We start from the raw sequence: 25137 nt of genomic DNA, 5'->3' as shown, positions 1-25137 counted from the left end.
GGCCCATTTTAGATTATTTTGTCCGGGTCCCCGGCAAGACTGTCAGCTGGCCTGGTTACCGGTACCTTAACACGTGGGCTGAAGCTGCTACCTGGGCTAACTCTGAGCAGACATCTCGCTTGGCAGCAGCTGGAGCCGCTGACTCCTCTCCACAACCCATCCTCCATTGGTTCCCTGCAACCTTTTAGGCTGACTTTCCCCAGAACCCTCCGCCCCCGGGACTGAGCTCTGGCCAAGCCTCGAGCATCTCAACGGCGTGGTCAGTTAGCCAGGATGCTCGATCAGAGCGCCACCAGTCCCAGTTTCAGCTCCAGCAGAACTCATGTTGAATGTTGTTTTAGACATTAGAAACTGGGATGGATGGACGGACTACTTCACAATGCATGAAAGGTTACGAAATTTAGCATCACTGCTGCATGAGCCGAGTCAAAATGGCTAACCTGCAGTAATTAAGTTAAGGTGGGCACATTTGACCAAATTTTTCAGATCAACCGTTGTTGGGTTTAATAATCTCAACATGGCGTTTTCCAGAGAGACGAAAAAAAATGGATGGATGACATCACAGGATGTTTGTCCAGTTCTTTTTATACAGTCTGTTATTATTAATTTAAAGTCACTCAATATTTAAGTGGCTTTAAATTCAAACCCATTAATTTAAGGAAACTCATAACTGTCCTCGTAATTAAGTATTGTCGGATGTAATCTACTTTATGATTAATATATGATAATAAAGCTGTGTTTTTGCGCTTAAACTGCAGGAATACATGAATATACTGTATGTGCAAGACTGAGCAATTATCAATGTTTTCCACAAACAGGGGAGTGGTTGCAACGTGTCTTTCAGCTCAAATCAAGTGGCTTCGCTTGTGAGCGCTGATAATATCAACCGGCTGTCAGTCGTATGTAAAACACGCTTCGTCTCATTTGACTTCAAATGTTCTCTGTTCAAATTTCCATATAATTTTCCATTTGAGGAAAAAAATAAAAACTGGACTGAGCACTTCTGTCCACGCTGAGAGGAAACGAAGCCGTGAGGACGCGATTTTAAAAAACTCCCTTGCGATGTGTGTTATATTGAAAAGGACTTGACGGAGTGGCTGAGGTCCGACTTCCAGACTTCCAGCTGTGATGAATATCTGCGTCCCTGGAGAGCTGCGGTAGCAGCGGCTCTGCTGAAGTGTGGCTGACACTTCCTCGTGGACTCGCCAACGCGGCTCCCCAGCGAGCCGTAGGCGTCCAGATGCACGGAACCCACAGGGAACCGCCAGAACCGGACTGCAGCGCAACACCCGATGGGTGCAGCGACGGAGGACAAATGTCCAGTGAATGAGAGGAAACCTCAGTCATGTTTCATTGTTCGGTCCGTGTCTCCTCGTTCGGGGGGGGATAGGAGGTGCGGGGCTATATGTCGGGAGCAGCTGTAAATACAATCGCTGGGTGAGCAGGGCGGCCAGCGGGCTGAGAGGTTTACTGTGGGGTGATGAGAGAAGCAGCCATCCCCCCGGAGGATCATTAGTGGTAAACGTCGGTAAATGTCGTGCACGGAGCTCCCACGTACGGACAGAAGGTGCCGGTCAAATCGAGGATGATTTACGCCACGGCAGGCTTCCTCTGCCTGGGTTTAAAGTCTCTCAGTCGACCGTGTCATTGATTGATTTGAAGCTAAATTACATAATTTCCCCTTTTGCTTGCGATGCCTGTATCAGTGTATAATGTATTTTAAACTCTTTCACTTAAAAACATACGTTTTTATGAAGTGAATACAATAGGAATTGTTTGGTTTCAGTTTGAAGACAATAGACCAGAACTGAATACTACTTTATTCATCCCCAAAGCGGAAATTATGAAAAAAAAAAAGGCGAAATTATGCAATATAATTGGATTTCACTGTAATTGTATAGAAAAGGGCTGTATTTAGTTGTTGGAATAGACGCTATAAATATGAACATAATTGAATTAGGTCACATCTGCCTGTGTCCATGTATAGTGAGTACTTTGGTCATACTGGTTAAATTGATGAAGTTAGACGCCACCAAAGTCACCACGATCACAAGCTGCAAGTCTTGCGATGAACAAACTCCAGGAGGAACGTGGAGATTTGCATTAAAATGCAACGCTTTTCTCCAGGAGAGCATCTTTAAAAAGGGTTTTTTCCAAAAGTGACGTTTCAAATATCTGTTTCAACAGAATCCAGGGAAGATAAAACGTCTTATCTGCAGAGAGAAGCCGCCACCTCACCACCATAGCTGACACAACAGACCCGTCCCATCTGCAGCGCCTTTACGCCAGAAACAAAACTACTGCCTTGACCAGATGGCTTTTCTTCATCTTGTTGACTTTGATGATGCAAATCTAATAAGAATCCAGCTGCCTTTGCAGGATACATCTGGGAAATTTGGAGCAACGTGACAAATCCCAGAGTATGCTTGATATCGCTCACATGGGGCAGCTACGACTGGAATCTGAGGGAATGGATCATATTGAGATATCTGAAGTTGGCAAGAACATCTGTTTGGGAAAGAGTGATCAAATACTCGGCAGGTGCCTGGATAATCCGCTGGCATCATTAATATCCATCTATTAGCATCATTGTGTTCCAGGTCCTCGGGGCCAAGCATCTCACTGCTCTAAAGGAAACATTTAAAGACCTCTGCGGACCTTAATGATAACCTGATGGAGTGTTGGAGCGCAGAAGCATCCAGAACATGCAGAGGTCAGGCCTCCGAAGACCTGGATTGGAAACTACTGATCTACAGCGTACGGCAGAGCCTCTTATACCCCTTTACCACCAAACCGGTTCCAGGGCTGGTTCTGGTTCTGGGCCAGTGCTGAGTTTGGAACCGGGCTTTCTGTTTCCACTGACAAAGAACTGGCTCCGGGACAGAAAACCCGGTTCCAAAGTAGCACCAACTCTTTGCTGGTTTAGAGGAAAGAACCGCTTACGTAAGCGGAGGGGGGAGGAGTTGTTTCATTTTATTTTGGTATTTAAAGGAGCATGAGGCTCCTTTTAAGAAATGAGACTCTCTAGCGCCACCCTTCGCCACGACGGCCGTTGGGGGTACTGCAGCCAACAGCGAAGCCGGCACGGGAGACGGGGGGGGCACACATGCAGCGTCATGTGACGTCACATCCGCAGGACAGCGCGGGAAATTCGGCCCCAGCATTGCATCACATTTTGCAGCACACACAGCCTGTTCAAGGCAACGGAGAGATACACTAGAGGGCTCATTCTTTTTGGTTTGGAACGCTTCATCTGACATTATTACTAGAAAACTTAAAACGTATACAAATTTTTTTCATAAATCCTGCCTCAAGCTCCTTTAAGTGTACTCTTAAATTAAATACTTATGATTTTTGAAAACCACGCAAAGTTACACTGGTGATGGATAAGCCCTGAATGCAGGCATTGTGGCATAGAATTGTCAAATTGGTTTAATTTCACCGTACGAATTGTTACAGATTATTTTTGTAATACTGTATTTGACCCGCTCTTTGTACGTTTTGACCGTATAGAAACGGCATTTTTGCCATTGTAAGAATAAGATGTACCTGCTGGACTCTACTACCTTTCTTTTTAACAACTTGTGTTTTTTATTATTTTACCTATTTTCTTATCATTTTATTTGTTATTTACTGTTTAATTGTGTCTTGCCTATTTTAATGTTGATGTAAAGCACTTTGAATTACCTCGTGTTGAATTGTGCTATACAAATAAACTTGCCTTGGCATGTTAAGGCCAACGGTAATAGGAGGACTGGGAGACAAGTGACATTTTTAAATAAGCGACGATTTAATATGGAGCAAAGGACCAGTGGTCTGAAGAGGAGACGACTTGTCTTTTAGTGATATGATCCATGGAGTTGCTACAGTACGTGGATGAAACAAACCGGTTCTCAGCTGAGTTGTGAACCAGCACCAGAACTGGCTCTGGTTTAGTGGAAAAGCCAAACTAGACCACTTTCAAACGTTATCCCATATGGCGTAAAAGGCTTCTTGGGGACGTGGAGGCCGTGACGGATACAAGTGGAATAAACGGTACCTCAACATGGAGGTCTCTCTCATGAGAAAAAAACGTAGGTTGGGACTTGATGGACGAACCTACAGTACGTGGAACTCACTTTGCAGCTCATTTTAGCTCATAGGGGGCCCCCACATGTAAATGTAGGCCAGGAAACACAGAGGATGATCAATGCTGGCGCCTCGCTGTTCTGACGTGAGAAAGAGAAAAAGATCTATTTGTGGCTGAGAAACAGATGCTGGCTCGTCTGCCGGCGGTATTCTGAAGGACGCAATAACCATGAACACTAAACAAATCTGTTATTTACGAATGGAGTTTGGGGAAGGTCTATATTTATTGGGAGCAGTAAAATAATCATAAAGACGCCGCACACTTGTACAAACGGGGCCTAAAACGATCCAGAGTAATCCAGCTTCAGCCAGAAAATCATCGTTTGGAGTTTGGAGCCTCTCGGGGCTTCCCACAGGAAAAGGCAGTATTTGACACATTTAAATGTGCTTTTTTATTTTCTTTTAATAGTGATGCCTTATGTTTCTTTTTTTTGTGATCAAATTTTTATTTCTTTTTTTCCTTTTTCTGAAAAAACAACATGGTGCAAAAAAACACCAATACATAACAACAAAAAATGAATAGATCAATGTAATAACAAAAAAAAACAAATACAAAACAAAAAAAGAAAAACGAAAAACAAAAAAATAAAAAAGTAATGCCCATATTATTAAGTATAACAATGCAAAATTAACACATAAATTAAGAGCAAAAATAAATAAATTAATTAATGAAAATAAAATCATAACCCCAGACATTACCCACCCACCCCCTGGATCCTAGCAGCTTTAAATCACATCAATGTGTTTATAATATAACTTTTAACATGGTATACTTAGTTTTCCTTTATCACACTAAGGACATAGAAATGATGTATAATGAATAATTCACTATATCAAAATCTAAACACGACAGAAACTAAATAATTCCTTTATTTCCAGGCTTATCAAATGCCTTCATACCTGCTGCTGCTTGGTTTTTTTTTTTTTGTTTGCCTTCTGTTTCTTTAATGAAATTTATGTTTTCGAGATTCTGAAAGAAAAATTGATACAAGATTTTTACAACTTGGCTAATGGCAGGTTTTCTCTCATTTCTTTCTGTTATTGAGGAATAATTGCTCCAACAGGCTGAAAAGGAGGTTATAACCATTTAACAGCGGTAAACACCTCTTAACCCAATGAGTAACTCTTCAAGTGAGGTCAAAATATAAAGACTCCAATGAAAAGCTCTACGCGAACCACTCGGTGCTCTGGAGCACCTTGACTGATGACCCGAGGAAAATAAAAACAACAAAAACCCCGTTACTCATTCACTTTGGGTGACTTCCTGCCCTGTGGCGGCCCCCGGCTGTGGTGGGCATGGGAAAGGAAAGAAGCTTCAGGAGGCTTTCAGGTGTCAGCTGGAAGGATTTAGCCTTCTGGGAGAAGATAGGAAGAGGATCCTGACACGAAACAAACCAGTTTGTGAGTCCCGGCAACAGGTGCCTGGCCATGGCGAGGCCTCTAGTAAAAGTGCAGCCCCCGTGAAGCCAAACTGGCATCGTGAAATCTGCTCCATGTGCGACAGCAATGTGAAAATTCACAGATCCTTTTTTTTTTTCCTGCATATATATGGGACCTTTCGACTTTGTAACTATGCCAGCGTTTCACGACGGATCGTGACAGAGATCTCTTTCATGTTTGTGGGAAAGCTGAGATTGGCCGAGACCAGGCTTTACTGCAGATCTGGGGGGCAGATATCAAGTCTGGCTGTTTTTCTTAACGCTTTCCCCCAGCCCAGACCCTCCAACCATTGCTGGGGTTCTTGGGCAGCCATTCCTTCCTTGTTGTCCTTCTGATTCTGGGGGCATTTGTAGACGGCATACATCATCTTTCAACCTCTGAAGACCCGGCGCTCATATCGGTGTATTTACAGAGCTCTGGGGGCGGACAGACCGGCTCACATTACGCTAGCGATGGAAACCTCTGGGATGTCCGCCTGTGAAAGATCCTCGCCGGTATCTTGAAGGGTTAACACAAAAGGACACTTATACTGTCCCGTCCCGGGCTGAGCACTAACTCATCCCATTTACGGGAAGGAATTTAACAAGCGACAGCTGTGGCCCTACGGGACATAATTCCTTCCTAAATCATTAGTAATGATACTTTTTTTTTTTTTTTTTTTTTTTACAAAAGCCTTTTGCTTCATACTCTCGCTACAAAGATTTGATTTTGCCATTCCTACCGAGTCTCTTGGCCAAGTTTAAATTGAGAAATCTACTGGGTCAAAGGTTCATTTTGACATGCCGTCTTTTGCTCATCTTGAAGCCATTCATGGTTGCTGCCTTCAACTTTGTGTTTCCGTCTGTGATTCCTCGCCGTACCTGTCCTCAGGAGTCCCCCCTACCTTTGGCCCACCTGTCAGTACGACCGAACCAGACCTCTGGTCCAGTCTGGGACAACCTGCCCTAGTGTTTGTTTGTTGACTCCTCAGACTAGTGATGCACCGAAATGAAAATTTGTGGCCGAAACCGAAACCGAAAATAATAATAAACACTTGGCCGAATACCGAACAATACCGAACATGGTTCTTCGCAGTTTTTCATTTATTTTGCCAATTTTTTCACCATTGCACGAATCAAATAAATTTGATTTAGGCATGCTTTTAAAAGAAAAAAATCTTTTACAAAATTACAATGTAGAAAACATTTGTTGAACATAAAAAACAATAAATAAATAAATTAGCAAAATACATTTTTTGGCCATCTTTGAGCTTACGTTAGGCTTAACTGACTGAACATTGTAACATAGGCCTTAAAACAATAAAAATGCATTAAAGCGCTCAGGGTTTTTTATCATTTCAAATGATAAATCAAACTTGTAGTGCTGAAAGACTTTGCAGATGTGCCCCCTCTAGATATTTGAGCAGAACATTCATTGCAAACAGCCATTCTTGTATTATTCTTTGCCACTCTAAAATACTTCCACACTGCTGACATGTTTGCACCGCACCACTTCACTCCACGCTCTTCGCTGTTTGATTTCGTCATCTAAACGCACCAGTAATAGATTGATTTATGTTGTTTTGGTTCCACCTGCTGGTGAATGTTAGGTAAAATTCTTATGTGGTTAGTTTTTGGTTGGCCAACGATTGGTGCGCAACCATTACGGGAGCGGCCAGTCTATTTCCTTATATTACAACGCCGTTATTAATTGTTCGGTTTTTTTCCCACTTATTCCACCGAACACCGAAAGTGTTTTTTTGCCATTTTCGGCCGAACAATTTCGGTTACCGAACAATCGGTGCATCACTACCTCAGACCCAGAGACCCTTGACTAGTGCTTTCTTTGCGTAACTCCAACAGCCTCAGGGCTGTGTCGCTCCTAAAGGCCCTGGGCCGGGGCTTAGTTCACTTCCCCACATGCTGTCAGTCACACAAACATTAGATCATCTTTCTCTGTTTGGTTTAGGGGAAGTAAGAAACTTTAAAGAATTTAGGTGAGACACTTTTCCCTAATATTTATTGATTTAAGAAGCACCTCCTTTGCCTTTGGCTCCTCTCGTTCTGATGCCTCGACTTCCCGAGGAGAAAGCATCAATCCCCAGAAACGTTGGGACCTTGACTCTCATGCTGTAAAGCGTCTGAACTGCAGCCCCAGGTAGAACCCAGACTGACTCTAATCAGAGGTTACAGGTGAAATTACAGCCGGCACGTTTGGTTGCAACCTCCAGACACGTCCAGAACATGAGCCGGACCACAGGGTTCTTGGGTTTCAGACTCAGTAAGACCGGCGGAGGGGGGTTGTCAGGCACCATGCGGTTTCTAGGGCACCTCCACTTGATCATTTCTGTGTTGGACCAACAACAATGGTACAGTTTTTATGCAAATATGTCCACAACTATATAACTATGATCATGCCAGCAGGAAGGAAAACAATCAACCTCCAACGGCTTAAACCACCTGAAGTGTAAACACCAGAAACGCTCACAAGTCAGTTTTTTGATAGATAGATAGATAGATAGATAGATAGATAGATAGATAGATAGATAGATAGATAGATAGATAGATAGATAGATAGATAGATAGATAGATAGATAGATAGATAGATAGATAGATAGATAGATAGATAGATAGATAGATAGATAGATAGATAGATAGATAGATAGATAGATAGATAGATAGATAGGTTCAGCTACCAAACCGTTTGTGTCGCCCATAAAGATGTCGCCCTGCATTAAATCTGCAAGCAAAATGCTCAGTGTCCGCAATCCCGATCAAACCAACCTCACTTAAGGTAACCGTGGATTTATGCCACGTTCCATTTGTCCTCGGAAGTGGGGATTTCCCAGTTCCCAGTTGAATTTTTCAACTGGAACGCCTCTCGAAGTGGGATTTCCCACTGGGAAAGTGGGAGAGTCTTCACCACCCCCGAGTTCACATTCCAAGATGGCTGCCCCGGTTGTAAACAGTAGAAGAGAGCTCTGTAAAAATTCGTAGCACTTCATTCTAGTTTTGGTCACACTAAATCAGTCGTAAACAAGTATTGTTCGGCATATATATGCTGCTATAGTGTCATTTACATTTTTCATGTGGTATATGCGAACTACAAACTTGTTTACCTACTTTGTAACTGGAACGCTGATAACTCGGCTGTGACGTCATTCCCAGTTCCGAGTTCCGAGTTCCGAGGTAAATGGAACACCGCATTACACTCGCCTGCGTGCGGTCTACAGGTGCTATTGCGTGCAAAACTCTTATTCGCCATGTAAATGTAGTTGCTAGGACCAAGCTATCACACAGCGGTGTGCTAACCATCATTAGCTTGAGCATGTGGAAGGTTACGTCTGATGATGGGGAGAAAATATGTCCCATCAAATTCGGACACTGGAGATCGGAACTTCGTAGCAGTCGCAAAGTTAGAAAGTTAAACTTTCTACACAAGCTAGCTGTTGCCGCTGCTAGCCATTATTAGCACCAATAATTTAAAACAGTGTTCCAAGCAGTATTTAATTAATACGAACAACGTAGCAACTCATCTACTGATGATGTAAAAGCAGCTGAGTCGGGTTCTGAAGTCGGGGTAGGCGTGGCTTTGACTGATGGGAACTCCCGGTCTGGGGGCGTTCCAGTTGAAGCTTCCAACTTGGTACTCGGATATTCCGACAGGCAGGAGACGATGACGGGAAAAGTAAATGCTAAAGAGCTTTCACGAATGTCAAAACCACAACTTCAAACCTCATTTTTTATAAGAAACTAACATCACAGTTTAATAACTGTAACATAAATCAAGTGTGAAGTTAACGTAAAAAAACTCAAATATTCTCTTTTTGCTCCATTTCCTGCTAAATTTACCTTGTGGAAGAACACATACACAAGACTTAAAGATTTATCATTAATTTGCTACATGGACAGGATGTACAGAGGAATATCTGTCACCGAGGCGTCAATGTACGGTGGCCGAGACCCGCCATTGCTGAAAATAAAAGTAACGCTGCAAACAGAAACAAACGCAGCTGCAAATTAAAGAAACGCTGCAAATAAAAAGAAACGCTGCTGAAAATAAAACGACGCAAATAAAAAAAGCCACAACAGAAGTGAATTACCGGGGACTATTTTTGCTGATGCACCGGTGTTTTTTACGTGAGAGGAGAAGTCCCTGACCACCACACACAGCTTCAACTTCACATTCATACAAATAACTATTGTTACCCACGCTTTAGATTATTCTTGGCATTATTATTAATGATAAAAACAACAAAAACAACAACACCTCTCACATAAAAACACCGGTGCATCGGCAAAAACAGCCCCGGGTAATTCACTTCCGTTGTGGCTTTTTTATTTGCGTCGTTTTTTATTTTATTTGAAGCAGGGTTTCTTTATATTTTCAGCGTTTCTTTTATTTGCAGCTGCGTTTCTATTTGTTTGCAGCGTTTATTTTATTTGCTAAGCGTTTATTTTATTTGCAGCAGCGTTTCTATTTGTTTGCAGCGTTTATTTTATTTGCTAAGCGTTTATTTTATTTGCAGCGGCGTTTGTTTCTGTTTGCAGCGTTACTTTTATTTTCAGCAATGGCGGGTCTCGGCCACCATATCAATGCCTTGAGAGATATACAGTGTACATGTAAACTAAAAAAAGCAAAAATTCACTAAATTCAAAGGACAAGATGCCACAGAAGAGAAAACCCGGGGACGGTTGTGCAGTACAGCAGCTATCACGCAGCTAGCGCCACCAGGGTCCTTGCTGTAATATATTAAAGCTAAACTGTGTTTACTCTGTGTAGTTAACTGGTTTTGTTGACCGTTATCCCGACCAAACGTGCCGCCTCAGATCCACAGATGCAAACGTTCCCACCTGAAAGCGTCCAGGTGCTGCAATATTCGCCCGCCGTGGAGATTAATCGATGAGATGTGCAACGGTAGGAACAGCTGGAGGGGTATAATCCTCACTTCTTCTGACCGTGAACCTGATTTCAGGGCGTTCGGCCTCCGCCTGCTGTTATTGGTTGTGTATAATGAAGCCTGAAGTCCCCTGAGAGCCATCAGGCTCTGACCTGAACACAGGTCAACGACCTGGGAAAGGGAAACTGAAAGATGAGACGCTGCAGGGGGCGGCCTTCGGTGTGTGTGTGCACATGCATGCGTGTGTGTGTGTGAGAGAGGATTTAACAGGAGATTCCTTCACTAAGACTGGAGATAGAAGTGTCGTCCATTAGTGTGTGTTTGCCGAGTGTCTTTATCATCCGCTGAACCTGCAGCGACGTGCGCCGCCGGATGACAGATTGCATCGTTACAAAGCACTGCTTGTCCTCGAACCGCCTCCCGAAGGCAAACATCGCACAAACACAATGAGACCCGAGCACTACGGCGAGCTGTCTGGCGTGTGACTCAACGGGAAACATATTCCAGCGTGTTCAAGATGCTCGTATGTCGTTACGATGGCGGAGAAAGCAGAAAAAAGTTCAGCTCAGCTTCCACAAAGCGGGATTATTTCATGGCGCTTATTCCTCTCTTTAGTTTAAGGAGAGAAACGGGGGTATCGTTTCATCAGCAGCTGCGGTAAAACCCGAGCCGTGTCGGCACAGAGGGAACCCTGCCGGTGGGGTTTGATCAGTGTTGCTTTTGGACTTTTCTGGCTCCAGGATGAAATCTCTGCTAAGACAGAACCAGACCGGTTCAAAGACATCTTATCTTTTTCTAATTTCCAAAAGAGAAATAATTTGGACGCCATTTATTTGTTTAAAACAATCAGAATTACAAACAAAATCGATCTGAAATGTTGAAAAATGTCTGAAACTGTTTTCTGGAACTGCCCTGTTATAAAGAATTACTGGAAAGAGATACACAAAGCCCTACAGGATATCTTCAAATGCGAAATATCCCTCGAGAGTAAGACCATGTGTTCTGCGCGTCAGGCATTTATTTGTAATTTTCTATGCTTTTATTTTGGCGGACCATGTTTTTTGGACACATACCTCAGGACTGGCCAAAAAGAGATAACATTTAATGAATATCCTGCTAGTGGCCTGTAAAAAGACTATTACAAGGAAATGGTTATCACAGGAGAGCCCAACATTAAAGGTATGGATGGAAATTACAATGGACATTTATAAAATGGAGAAGATAACGGCATTTATTAATCATAAATTGGAGAAATTCACCTCATACTGGGAAAACTGGGTCAACTACGTCACGCTCCATAGGCCTGATTTTATTCTCTCAAGTCAATGATTGTGTTATGTTGAAAATATCACTCCCTACTTGTACATGAATGGAATTTACTCAGCTTTTAGTCCTGTTCCTTGTAATTTTATCTTGAATAAATGATATTCTGGCTCTTTGCAAAAAAGAAATGTTGAAAAATGTCACAACCCTCTAATCCTAAAATAATATAATAATAACAGCGACGCCACATAAAGCCGTCAACAGTTGTTACACTTGTATGAATCCACACTTCACAATAAAAGCCCATCGAAGAACAAGAGCAGAAAAATAGAAGTCTGAATCCGTTCTTACCTTTTTCCCAGTGAAAAACTAGACTCCTAGAGTCTAGGGTCCCTCTAATCCCAAGTCTGTGTGTTAAATCACAATCATTTTTTTTATCTGTCAGACAGTTTCTGTTGGTCGTGGGAGCAAAAGCTCGAAATACCAGGTCAGCATCTTGAGAAGATATTCCCCTCCTGGTTCTGATTGGACTGCAACCCAAGTGATGTGGTTTTGGCCTTGAAAGGTTCACGGAGGTGTCCGTCAGCTTAATCTATCAACTTCTGAGACACCGCCGAAGGAATCGAGCCACGGAGCGCCACACAGGATACAGATAAACTGTCATATTTGAAGAGAATTCATACATTTAGTAACGTACAGTACACACCAAAAGTTTGGACACACCTCATTCAAACAAATGCGCAAGTGTGTCCAAACTTTTGGTCTGTACTGTATAAATAAATCAAAGCAAGCTTGTTTGCTGAATAACCTCGATATTGAAAGTAGCTAAAAGTGCCAAAATGTGCTAAAAAAAAACAAACTTGGAAAGTCTGTTCCTCTAAACTAAAATCAGTCTCGGTGCAACAACTGTTAAGCTGTTTTTGGCTGGATTTCTACCGTCTTTAGGTTTTCACGGCATGAATCAAAGAGATTTTTGCACTCTACACTGCAAAAACACCCTAAATCTTGTTAAAATTGGCTCATTTTCAGCAGAAATATATTGCTGCAAATGTGACAAGAAAATTGTATTGTCTATAATTCTTAAAACTAGCAAAAAAGAATAAAATGGTCCTCAAATTTTCTTGAAACGAAGGCTTTGTTAACGTACAACGTAACGTACATTTAACAACATGAGTTTTTGCAGTGTAAAAGTGTTTTATTTTTGCTTCACCTATTCTAACCTGGTAATAAGTTTGCTACAAAGTATGATAAAACCTAATTAAAAGAGTTTCAAGACAATAATTATGTCTGTGAGTGTAATATCAATAAAATGTGAGAATAAGTATGTTAAAAACTGCACAGTTTAACACCTTCTGCATGATTACAGCTGAGGCGACACTTGTCCTCATGATCACCGTCGATCCAGAAAAAAAGCTCAATTGCCTTTGACTTATGACCAGAATCACATTTTATGTGCATTTAAAACCCTTTTGAGGGCTTTTATAATTGAGAGACATCAATTCCAGAGATGTTTAGGGCCTGCTGAAAGCGCGGCGAGTGTCGGGTTGTATAATCTAAAGCAGATCCAGGCGGTCTGGCCCAGACGATGCCTGGTTCTCCCCGCGGGCGTGCCGGGAGCCGGGGCGCCCCGAAGGGGCCGCCTCTGCTACTGTACTTGAGTCGGAGGTGACAGCTGGATCCCACACATCAGACGGTGGGTTTTCCATTTCCTCTCCTCTCGTGTCTCGCTGAAGCTGCGGCTCTTTTCCATTGTCAGGAAATCTCTCTCTGCTCTAAACTGTTTGCGGAGGGGTGAGCGCGAGTGATGAGAAAACCATCCGCGTGACTCCGAGGTAGTGAAATGTTTATTTCCCCTCCTCGTCCGCCGTACAACATGTGATATTACAAATGGACCTTTTTATCCCCGAACAAAAGACCCGGGATGTGAGAAGCTGCATCTGAACTCAGGAACTAAGTCAGGGATAAACTTTTTTTTATGATTTTCACACATTCCTGTTTGTGTTTCCGACGTCGCTGGAAAAAGCGGGAAGATTAAAGCGGCGGTTTGTTTGTGATGTTTGAACAGCTGCTGGACGGACGGCAGACAGTTGAGGCGAAGATAAGGAGGCGAAGACGTCCTTCTCCAAAGCACCAAATCAAATCTAATTTTCACTTCTTCCTGTAACTACGTACAGCAACAGCAGAGTCGGTGACAGCAGTGTTGAAACAAAGCAGCAGCATCATTCAGGGTTTCACTTTTACAGCTGGTGGCTCCTCAGAGGAGACGAGGAAGGAAACGCCTCTTCTGACAAGTGTTTAAACTAAAATATTGACATTTCTCTCATGCGGTCGACCTCCATGTGCCTGGATATCCCTGGGCTGACCACCGAAACCCACAACGCCCCTTTTCCTTACGCCTCCTGCTTGAAGTCTGCAGGTTTCTCTCACCTTCATTCGCCCTTGACTTCAGGTGACTGAAACAAACTCTGCCTAGTTCCTCTTCTCAACACCTGACTCACATCTGGCTCATACGCCACATGCCAAAACCCTCGTTTGGCCCAGTTTCATGAGCTGAGGGACGGGTCTGGTGTATGTAGCACCTGTCGGCGCCGTAACTGAGCCGTAAGCGTGTTTCCTATCTGAGGCTGTGTGGATGTGGAGGGTTGTGTCGGGAGGTGGATCCGACCCAAATCAATAAGTGGAACAAAACATTTCGCTGTAGGAACCCGGCGAACCCGGGAAAAGAGTTAAAATAAAAACATGCGTACGTGTCATTAGCTGCTAAATGGCGTTTAAAAAAGGTCAAATCTACTCCAGAGCGGGTTCAGGCGGCCCAGCATCCCCTCTGGCTCCTGCTCGCTCCGTCTGTGTATTTTACGGCACATCGTGACTCACTTTGCAAATAAAAGTAAAACTGTAACAAGTAATTTCCTTTTAAACAGGAGGAGGAATATCGTTAATGCTGCAACTCTGGAGTCGTCTCAACTCAACTCAATCTGTATTTATATAGAAGAGTTTAAAACCACCGAGGTTGACCAAGCACAGTTAAAAACAGCTGGATAAAAGGCATATATTACAAAGATAAAGTAAATAGCATGAGTACAAAATAAAAGAATACAATGAAATAATAAATAAGAGTAAAATAATGAAAAATGAGAATATGTTTGAAATAAAATTTTGCCAAAATCCACTAAAACTAATCAAAAGCAGTTTTTTCGTTAGCATCTGTTTGGTGCTTACTTAGTTAATTAATAGTAATAACAGTTAATGTGGGGACTACTACTTTGGTACCCCCCCCAAGCATCCATCTGCAGGACCTGGGCATGTTGGAGGCTGAGGCCCAGGGATGCTTGTGTTGAGTCTTAGCGTCAGAACTGTGAACAGAATCATGATTGAACCCTGTTGTTATTTAAACCAGCTTTTAATCAGTTTACTAGACTTGTAGTTCTCGAGACCGGTGTTGTTGGGGGCTGGTTATTCTGTTACATGACTTTGGGACTAGTTAATAGTCATGTCAATCCTCCAATAGTGTAGAAATAGCGGTAGTGCAGTCAGGAAGTGGTTGGTTAGGACCCAGACTCAGGCCCGTTTACACGTAGCAAAAACGGTAGTGTTTTCATGCGTTTTACACGAAAATGAAGCTCAAAGTGACCAAAAACGATCAGTTCTGAAAACTCCAGCCAAAGTGGAGATTTGCAAAAACTCCATCTTCACGTTTGCTTGGAAACAGAGAGAAATGGACATTTAGCATACAGAACGTCACATTATAAGACAGAAACGTCACCAGCGTCATTTGTGCGACCCGTTTACAATTTGTTTGGCCATCGTCAATATTTTTATGTTTTATATTCTAAAGTCACACTTAAAAGTAACTCAACTTCTCTGTCACTCCAAACAAAAGACTCTCGTTCATCTTGGAAGTAACTGGAAGTTACTCGTGTCATTTGTTGATGTTTTTTTCCAGGATTCCGATTGGCTAGCATGACTTTATGCTTCTCGTTACACTGCCCCCTGTAGGTCTGGCTGCTCATAGCACCTTAACAGCGTATTTATGCGGGTTCGTGTAAATGATGGTACCTTTCAAAACGTAGAGGACGAAATATCCATTTTTGTAAATACAAAGTGTGTAAACGTGGCCTCAGGGGAGCAGGAGTTTGAAAAAGGGTGATTTACCCTCAAAAAAGCAAACCAAAAGCACTGCTGAGCAGGGTTAAACAAACAAACACGAGAGCAGAAGAAAAAAACAGACCTGAAACATGGAGGGAGAAAACAGTACGGACCAGCGGGAAAAGGACCAGACATACCCAGAGGGGTTAACGAGACACAGGTGCGGACAATCAGGGCAGATGGGACACACGGAAGTCAAGACAGAACTCAAACACAAAGACACGGCTTCAAAATAAAACAGGAACTATCAAAACCAGAACAAGTGCAGTCGCCACACATATCTGATCTCAGCTGATGGATGGAAACATTTATAGTGAGTTCAACATCATCATCCACTTCGCTGTGTTATTGTGCTGCAGTTGAATAAACCTCATATGGAAACTAGCTGAACCAGGATGGAACTGATGTTCTACAATCACGCAGGATCAGGAAATTACTAGGTTTGTTTTTTGTCTCGGCCCTGAGCTGAACTAGTCTTGGTCTTGATATTCTCTGGTCTTGGTCTCGGCCTTGACTACAAGTCTATAGTTTTATCCTGCTGTGAGGAGAAAGTGCTCGTTTGTGCCCGAGCGTCTCAGCGAACATATGATTTTGTGCGCAGCCCGTCTTTATACGAGGCAGAATCACATCAACTCTGCATGAAATGTTTGCAAAAGCATTTAAAATAGTTCCCACAGAAAAGAGGGAAGCATCTTTCAAAGAGGGCTGAAAGTTTAATCCCGTAACATAAATGAGTGATGTCTCTGTTTTATATGTAGTGTGTGTGTGTGTGTGTGTGTGTGTGTGTGTGTGTGTGTGTGTGTGTGTTTTACTGACCACGTGGAAGACTACAGCGTCCTGGCCGGTGGTGAGAACCATCTGGGGCTGGAGGCCCGACTGGAGGAAGAAGCCGTGAGCCGATACGGTGCAGCCTCCGCTACAGTGAGGGGGACGAGAGCGCAGCGCGGCGTTAGCACCAGACACAGGAGAATCCCAGCGGGAGGGACCTGCTGCTAGCGTTAGCAGTTCAGTCACTCGTCACCTCCCACTCGTTTCCTACTCCTGTAAAACTCAAGCATGAATCTGTCTCGGATCATCCACAAAATCCCCCTCTCCGTTTCTTGTGGATCCTTTTGGGTGAGGAGACGAACAAGAGCTCAGGTTTAGATGAGGTGACGTCTACGAGGAGCGATGCTGAAACTCCTGATACCACAGACGCTTTCGCTCGCTTTCACATGAAGTTGCTGCATGAAATTAACATTTAAAAACAGAATGCAATGGTTTGCAAATCTTAGAAACCCATATTTTTTCGACGGTGGGATATAGAAAGATATCAAATGTCGAAAATGAGACATTTCATTTCATGTAAATAAAATGTAAATAAGCTCATCGTAAATTTGATTGCACCAATTTTCTTTTCTGAAAAGAGTCCGGCAGCAAAAGGCAGGAAAGGTAAGTAACTTAAAAACAGACATTGAGAGAAACTCTAAGAAATTAAGGCTTTGAATATCGCGTACATGATTATTATCAAAAGAGTTTGATAAATTGAAGAAATCTCTGTACGTTTGGAATAAAACCAAAACTTATTAACTAGGGATGCACCATATGTGGGTTTTTTTTCCAAGCAGATACCGATAACTTCCTGCTTCTTAAGATCAATACCGATAACCAATAACATATTCATATTTATTATTTTTTTAAATTTAGATTCACCTGTGGTTTGTTTACACCTGGAGACAAAACAGATGGAAGAAAAACTGTGCAATCTGTACTGCAACTTTTATTATCGGATATCTGAGCTATTTTTAATATTATCGGATTTATTGATATGACGTCATAATTCCTGATATCGGCACAATAAATATCAGATCGATATTTATCGTGCACCCTTATTTTTAACAGATGCTGATGATCCTCAGGTCTTGAGGCCTTCAGGAGAACTTCTGAATGTCTATGAACAAATGCAGGTTTAAGCCGTCGTGCAGAGAGAACAACCCATATTTGAACATGAACCATAAAAGTTGCAGACTCCGGACAAAAGCTCATTTAAGATGGACAGATGCAGACAAATCAAAACCACGGATGCAACATCCTCCGGATTAAATGTGTCTGATGATGGGGGGTAAGTGGGGTGATGGTGCCTATGAAAATAAAAACAAACAATGCTAAAAGGACATATGCTCCCTAGGCCTGTGTTGAAAAAAAATCAATTTTCCGATTCTAAATCGATTCTCATATTAATTCCTAAAAATCAATTCGTATGTCTAAAGATCGATTTTCTTTCATCATTACATTACAACTTTTGGTATTTTTTTGTTTATGCCCAAAAAAGGAATGTTTTTTTGGAAACCGGAATAACTACTGCCATGTTTTTGCCTTTAAATATGTTTCAGGTATGAAAACATTAAAGTTTTCACTTATAATTGCATAAATTGTCTATATTTCATTACTTTATATACTGTGTAGGGGTCACATTTGCATAAAATGCTAAAAACCAAATTGTCTCCGAAATACAGCAAAAATGGAAAAAATTTAAACGGAATGTGGGAAAAAATAAAAATTATTTCATCCGCCTCTGTTTCCTCCCTGGATCTGTTTGATAATTCTGCCACATGATGTTTCTGAAAGTAGTTCTATCAGCATTCTGGGAGGTGATTGGTCCTTACAGCATCATTAGCTGACTATACTTGCTGTTGAATCTCAATATAATACTAGTATTAATATGTTGCATAACTACAGTCATATAATTCATGCAACAGCTCAATAAACTGTTTTAATAACACTAACCCAAATCAATATCGGAATCGAATCAAATCAGATCGAATCAAATCTTGATAATCGATTCTGAATCTTAAGAATTGGAATCGAATCAATTCTTGACATTTGAATGGATCCCCAGCCCTAATGCTCCCGCCTTTTTCAGCGAAGGTGTTGCATTTTTCAGCAAGACAAAGCTGATCAGATCGTTTCGGGTTATAATACATATGGAGTTCATTAAATCTGAGAAGCACATCAACATTGGTGGGATCCAGGATGTCATGTGACTCTCACCTGACGAAGGAGCGCGAGGGCTGCACGCTGTCGATGATGGGGTCCTGGTTGTAGGTGAACAGCGTCGGGGCGTAGCGCTCCACCGAGTCCACCGTCAGCCTCACCGGCTGCTCCGACGGGACGGCGTGCGGAGGCGTCTTGCAGGTCAGCATGGTGGACGACAGGCTGATGATGGAGAGAAGAATCGGGGGGAAACACACAGAATATACTGTTGTTTTTGGTGCGTACAACAAGGGTCTATACAGGAGCTTCTATTACATTAGTCAACCACACAATCGCTCCCGCTGGAGCGGGAAGATTAGGACAATAAGAAAACAAGAGGAAATGAATGTTCGAAGTAAACTAAGGAGGGACATTAGAATAAGTCCAACAAAGCACTTTGTCTAAGATTATCAGTTCGATTTCCAAGAAGAAGAAGAGAAGCAGCGTTTTAGCGGTTTTCAGTACTGACCTCTGGATCTTGCAGGCTCCCTTCCCCACCGTCACCTCCTGCTTGTTTCCAGTGTCCAGGAAGGATCCCCGGATGGTCAGCATGGTGTTTCCAGACTTTGGGCCGAACGTGGGGAAGATCTCGTCAATCACGGGGTCCTAGACACAGAGAAGAACGCTGAAGAACGTTGAAATGCTCTGCTATGTACGAATGATGAGGACATGTGAGGATGTACGGCTGCAGGCCATCGTGGTCTTGGACAGTATCATATTAATCTGCTCCGTTAAACAACAAAAGACCAAGAATGGCTAAAGTAATAATGTATAATCATTTACTAACATTAACTAAAGAAAATCTGACAAAAACAGGCCCTTTAACTTAATATTTGTTCAAGATTCAAGATTCTTTGTCATTGTTCATACACAATGAAATTACAGGTGCTTTATCCGAGTTGCTGGTCCTTATATAGATAAATGAAGACAAAATAAAAGTAAGGTTGGTAAAATATAAATATATAAGAATAAAAGATTAAAAAAATAAATAAATAAATAAAAAAGATTAATAAAACAAAGAGATGCTAAAGGAAAACGATGCTACACAAATGTATCCAATAGTTATTGCACATGACTCGAAATGCTGATACATGAAGATGGTAGGGCGGTTTTAAAGGTAGATATGTAGTTTTTTAATGTTCCATGCACACTGCGTGGATGGAAGTTTTTGACGTTTCATTGCTCCAGACTTATTTTAAAAATATTTGTTTCACTCAGGCTTGTTATTCTGCTAGAGGACTTTGGGACTAGTTAGTAGTCGTGTCAATCCTTAAAAGCACTGGAGTCAATCCTCCAATAGTGTAGAAATAGCGGTAGTGCAGTCGCCACACAGATCTGATCTCAGCTGATGGATGGAAACATTTATAGTGAGATCAACATCATCATCCACTTTTTTGACAGTGTCCGGAGGTAAATAGTTTTTGGAATAATGTCTCGTGTATCATGTCTAACTTAACTGGAAAGGCCATTCCTCACTCAAAGCTTTGCTTTTACTTAATGACACCTCATCTCTAAAACTAACCATAAACAACAAGCGTCTATTGTTGGCTGGTGTTACAGCCGCTAAAAGAATGATAGCCTGTCGCTGGAAACCACCACATGCACTGTCGGTGAGGGAATGGCTTTTTGCTTACCGGGATATTGCACAGCTTGAGCTTTCTACAGCTCGCCTACATCATGCCAAATCACCAAATATCCATTGCTGGTCAAATCTATTAGAGAAAATTTCTGAGAGGTTATGAATGTTTGTGGTCCAACTCGTCTATGGTTTACATGATCTTTGTCTGTTTGGTTTTATGTTTAGAATGGCTTATTTTTAATGAATGGGAATGTCATGGGATTCCTGGATGGCAAGGGGAGGGGGTTGGGAGTGGTGTACGTGCTTTGTGTTTTGTTGCTGCTGTTGTTTTTGTTTTGTGTGTTCTGTTTTTTTTTTTTGTTTTTTTTGGCTCTCTGCATTTGGATCCATTATTTGGGGGGGGTATGGGGTTTGGGGTGGAGTGGGTTGGTGGGAGTGGGAGGGTGTGGGAAGGAAGGGGGAAGAAGCATCTGAGCAGGTGGTTTTTTGTTGTTTTTTTTTCTCTCCCTGGACTGTGGGGATGCTTCTCTATATATATAAATGAAAAATAAATAAAAAGTTGATCACAAAAACATCATCATCCACTTCTCTGTGTTATTGTGCTGCAGTTGAATAAACCTCATATGGAAACTAGCTGAACCAGGATGGAGCTGATGTTCTACAATCACGCAGGATCAGGAAATGACTAGGTTTGTTTTTGGTCTTGGTCTTGAGCTGAACTAGTCTTGGTCTTGATCAGGGGTCGGCAACCCGCGGCTCTAGAGCCGCATGCGGCTCTTTAGCGCCGCCCTATTGGCTCCTGGACCTTTTTCAAAAATGTTTGACCTTTTTTTTCCTTTTTTCTTCTTCTTTCTTCTTTTTCTTTTTTTTCTTTTTCTTCTCCTTTCTTCTTTTTTTCTTGTTTTTTTCCTTTTTTCTTCCATATTCCTTTCCTTTTTAATCTCGACATTTCAACTTTTTTCTCGAAATTTTGACTTTTTTCGTGACATTTCGACTTTTTTCTCGACATTTCAACTTTTTTCTCGAAATTTTGACTTTTTTCTCGACATTTCGACTTTGTTCTCGAAATTTTGACGTTTTTCTCGACAATTTTCACGAAATTTTGACTATTTCCTCGACATTTCGACTTTTTTCTCGACATTTCAACTTTTTTCTCAACATTTCGATTTCTTTCTCGAAATTGTACTTCATTATTAATCCCGACATTTCGACTTTTCTCTCGAAATTTTTACTTTTTTCTCGACATTTCGACTTTTTTCTCAAAGTTTATACTTTTTTTCTCGACATTTCGACTTTTTTCTCGAAATGCATAATAAAAAAAAGAAATCTTCCCCCAGTTATAACTAATATAGAAACATGCAGCATGTGTTGCCTTCATTCTAATTCTGATACAAGACTTTTAATTTTTTGCGGCTCCAGACATATTTGTTTTTTGTGTTTTTGGTCCAATACGGCTCTTTCAACATTTTGGGTTGCCGACCCCTGGTCTTGATACTCTCTGGTCTTGGTAGTGTCTTGACTACAAGTCTAGTGTAGAAATGAGTCTGAAATGTGACCAAACGTGGGAAACTTCACATCTTCATGCAAATGTGAGCGAAGGAGACGAGAGGCTGCGATCCTTACCACGAACGTGAAGCCCTCCATGGCGGCCACCTTGTGGCCACTGGAGACCTTCACCGCGTGTCCTGACGGGGTGAAGTTCCCGGTGAAGGTCGGGGAACACTGCATCTCAGTCCAGCTACAGCCGGCCCCCCTTCAAGACGACACAGACCAGGCATTATCCCCCGCCACGGCTCCCAGCGTTTATCCTAATTCAATGACCACGCAGTGCCCGGCAGCGCTGCACAAAGACTCAATATTCATGCGGGATTGAGTGGGCAGTGTTTTTTAACCCCCCCCAGCCCCAGCCCCCCTTTGTTTGGAGCTAGAAGGGCTGCTGGACGTTCCCAGTGGATTTGGGAGAGTGGAGAGTTGGGATTCAGTGACTTTCTTTCCTCTTTTTCCCAGCAATTTTTCAGTTAAGGCAGTCATGTGTTGAATGTGGCAGACTGCAGAAAAAAATGTGAGGGGTTGGGTTGGGGGGGGGGGTTCTTAACATTCTTTCCCCGACACAATAACCGCTGTTAAAACTGCTCCTCTGTAAGACGCCAGTGAACGGGTGACTTTTATCACCCGCCACTCAACACGGGTCGTCTGCTGCTGCCTTTCAGAGGCGGCTTTTCATTAGGGCTGTCAAACTATTCATTTTTTTAATCGCGATTAATCGCATGTTGTCCATAGTTGACTCGCGATTAATCGCATATTAATTCACACATTTATTCACTCATTTTTTGCTGTTCTAAATTACCTTAAGGTATTTTTTTTATGTTTTTAATACTGTTGACAACATGAAAAAGGGCAAATATGCTGCTTTATGCCAATGTTTTTTTAAGCAGCTCAATGTAAAACAATGAACCATATGCGTCACAAACATTGTACAAGAAGTGCATTGGTCAGTTAAATGTTCCATGTAATTATGTCTAACCTCATATGGAGGAAAATAAAAGGCTAAAAAAACTATCCCTTTCAGGGAGTGTAACTCAACCTATAAAGTGCAGTTGGGCTATAATTAGTTAATACTTCAGATTCTTTGGAACAGATCTCACTTTGCTCATCCATCATGCGTCGTCTGCTTTGACAATTTTTATTTATTATTATTTTAACCAGTGAAACTCTTACTTGTGGCAAACAAACACGTGCACACAATCTTGAGCGGTGCCCCCCCCCTCCGAGACGAGCCCACATGCACTAATACCTGTTGATGTTCTCTTGTCGGGGCAGCTTGCAGGGAACGCCCGCCACTTCCACGGTCACCAGTGACACCTTGAAGTTCTCCGTCTTGTCGAAGCCAAAGTTCTGCCCGCAAATGGTCAGAGTCGTGGAGCCTCGCACCGGTCCGGAGGCGGGAAAGACCTGGCGACATGCAGAAGAGACAAGCACAATCCCAAGAAGCTCAGAACCTGACGTGAAAAAGAAACGGTGATTTCATTTCTTTCAAGACTTCAGGTGCATTCAAAGTGGCTCGGTTATGGTTGTGGTCAGGCCAGCTGACAGTCTTGCCTGGGCCCGGGACAAAATAATCTAAGATGGGCCCCCCTGCGCCCGGATTGGCTGCGCTGTTTCTTACCTTGCTCTACGCTGACTTTATTAATTCCAGCTTCACTGTCACCACCTTTTTTTTAAATATTTGTGTAGAGAATCTCTGAGGCCTCCATTTTCTTCTTCTCTTCTTCTCTTTTCTCTTCTTTTCTGAGCACCGGACTTGTGCTGACCGGACATTTTGACCATTCTAATGGTTGAATTAAATGATAACATCAAATTTTGATCAGCGGCCAAACCATTTTTGTGTTGGGGGTTCTTGACCACAAGGGAAATTAGGAAGAAAACAAATAACAAGCTTTTATGTGACTCAAATACTACATATTTTTTCCACAAATAGGCATATTTTGAAACATTTTGAAAAATGATTCCATAATTTAATGAGGGCCCAGTTCTGGGGCCCCCCCCCCTACCCTGGGCCCGGGACAACAGACCCGTTTGTCGCCCCCTATCGGCGGGCGTGGTCATGGTTGCCATGGTGGTGCGGTTTACAGATACCCCTTTTCCAGCAAACCGGTTCCAGGGCTGGTTAGGTTCTGGTTCTGGTTCTGGTTTTGGGCCAGTGCTGTGTTTGGAACCGGGCTTTCTGTTTCCACTAACAAAGAACTGGCTCCAGGCTGGAAAAACCGGTTCCAAGGTAGCACCAACTGTTTGCTGGTCTAGAGGAAAGAACCGCTTACGTAAGCGGAGGGGGCGGAGTTATTAAGACCAACGGCAACAGCAAGACTGGGAGACGGAGACATTTTCAAATAAGAATGAATCTGGATGCAGCAAAGCATCATGGGTCTGGGGAGGAGACAACCTGTCTTTTAGAGATGTGGTCCGTGGAGGAGCTACGTGGACCAAGTCCTATTAGAGCAGATACCTGGTTGTTGCTGCAACTTTCGCGCCAATGCAGTGACGTAATGACGTGGCTCCCCTTAGCATGCAAGCTATGAAAAAGCAAACTGGTTCTCAGCTGGTTTGCAAGTTGAACGAGTTGTGAACCAGAACTAGCTCTGGAACCGGTTTGGTGGAAAAGGGGTACCAGAGTTGGGTCTCGGCCCGTTTTCAAAGTGTCCGACCAGGTTGTGACTTTTTCCAGTTGTCTCCTGTTGGTTTGTTTTTCTCCCGTTCGATGTTGAAAAGCAAACACGAACACCAAATGCACAAACAAAACACGTCATTTTCTGCCTGGTTCAAAAATCAACAACGACCAAGTGTGAATGCACCCTGAAAGAATGAAAGATTGTAAGACTTTTAATATCCGACTGCCTTTTTCTTGATTTGTAATAAAGGCAATGATTTCCAAATCTCTTAAACTCCTATTTTATTCACTTTAGGCCGATGAAAACAAATTAAATGTCGAAGGTGAGACCGAGAAACGCTGGCGCGAGCAGCGGTAACAAAGGGCTGGAAGAGAAGGCAGCGGTAAATATTAACACCTTGCAACATCTTGCAATTAATGAGGTTAATCGTGAACAGATGTTCCTCAGCATCCTTAAAATCTAAATGCAGTTATGTCATCATGCACAGTTCATGCTATCATTGGAAGACTCTCGAGGAGTCAGTG

General features: G+C 42.5%; 1 protein-coding gene across 3 annotated transcripts in view; it reads right to left on the bottom strand.

The window, feature by feature from the left end:
• Nucleotides 1–25137, bottom strand: part of met (MET proto-oncogene, receptor tyrosine kinase) — a 126231-nt gene that overhangs the window by 37912 nt on the left and 63182 nt on the right. For all 3 annotated transcript variants that reach the window (XM_061720920.1, XM_061720922.1, XM_061720921.1), the window contains exons 6-10: nucleotides 23242–23399; nucleotides 22071–22200; nucleotides 19338–19474; nucleotides 18887–19051; nucleotides 16673–16772 (exon numbers count right to left, since the gene is read on the bottom strand). In XM_061720920.1, coding sequence (XP_061576904.1) covers nucleotides 16673–16772; nucleotides 18887–19051; nucleotides 19338–19474; nucleotides 22071–22200; nucleotides 23242–23399 — 690 coding nt within the window. The remainder of the gene's footprint in view (nucleotides 1–16672; nucleotides 16773–18886; nucleotides 19052–19337; nucleotides 19475–22070; nucleotides 22201–23241; nucleotides 23400–25137) is intronic.

Source organism: Cololabis saira, chromosome 5 (assembly GCF_033807715.1).
Source record: "Cololabis saira isolate AMF1-May2022 chromosome 5, fColSai1.1, whole genome shotgun sequence".
Lineage (NCBI taxonomy): Eukaryota > Metazoa > Chordata > Actinopteri > Beloniformes > Belonidae > Cololabis > Cololabis saira.
The sequence above is the reverse complement of the archived record's forward strand: the minus strand, read 5'-3'. Positions and strand labels throughout refer to the sequence as shown.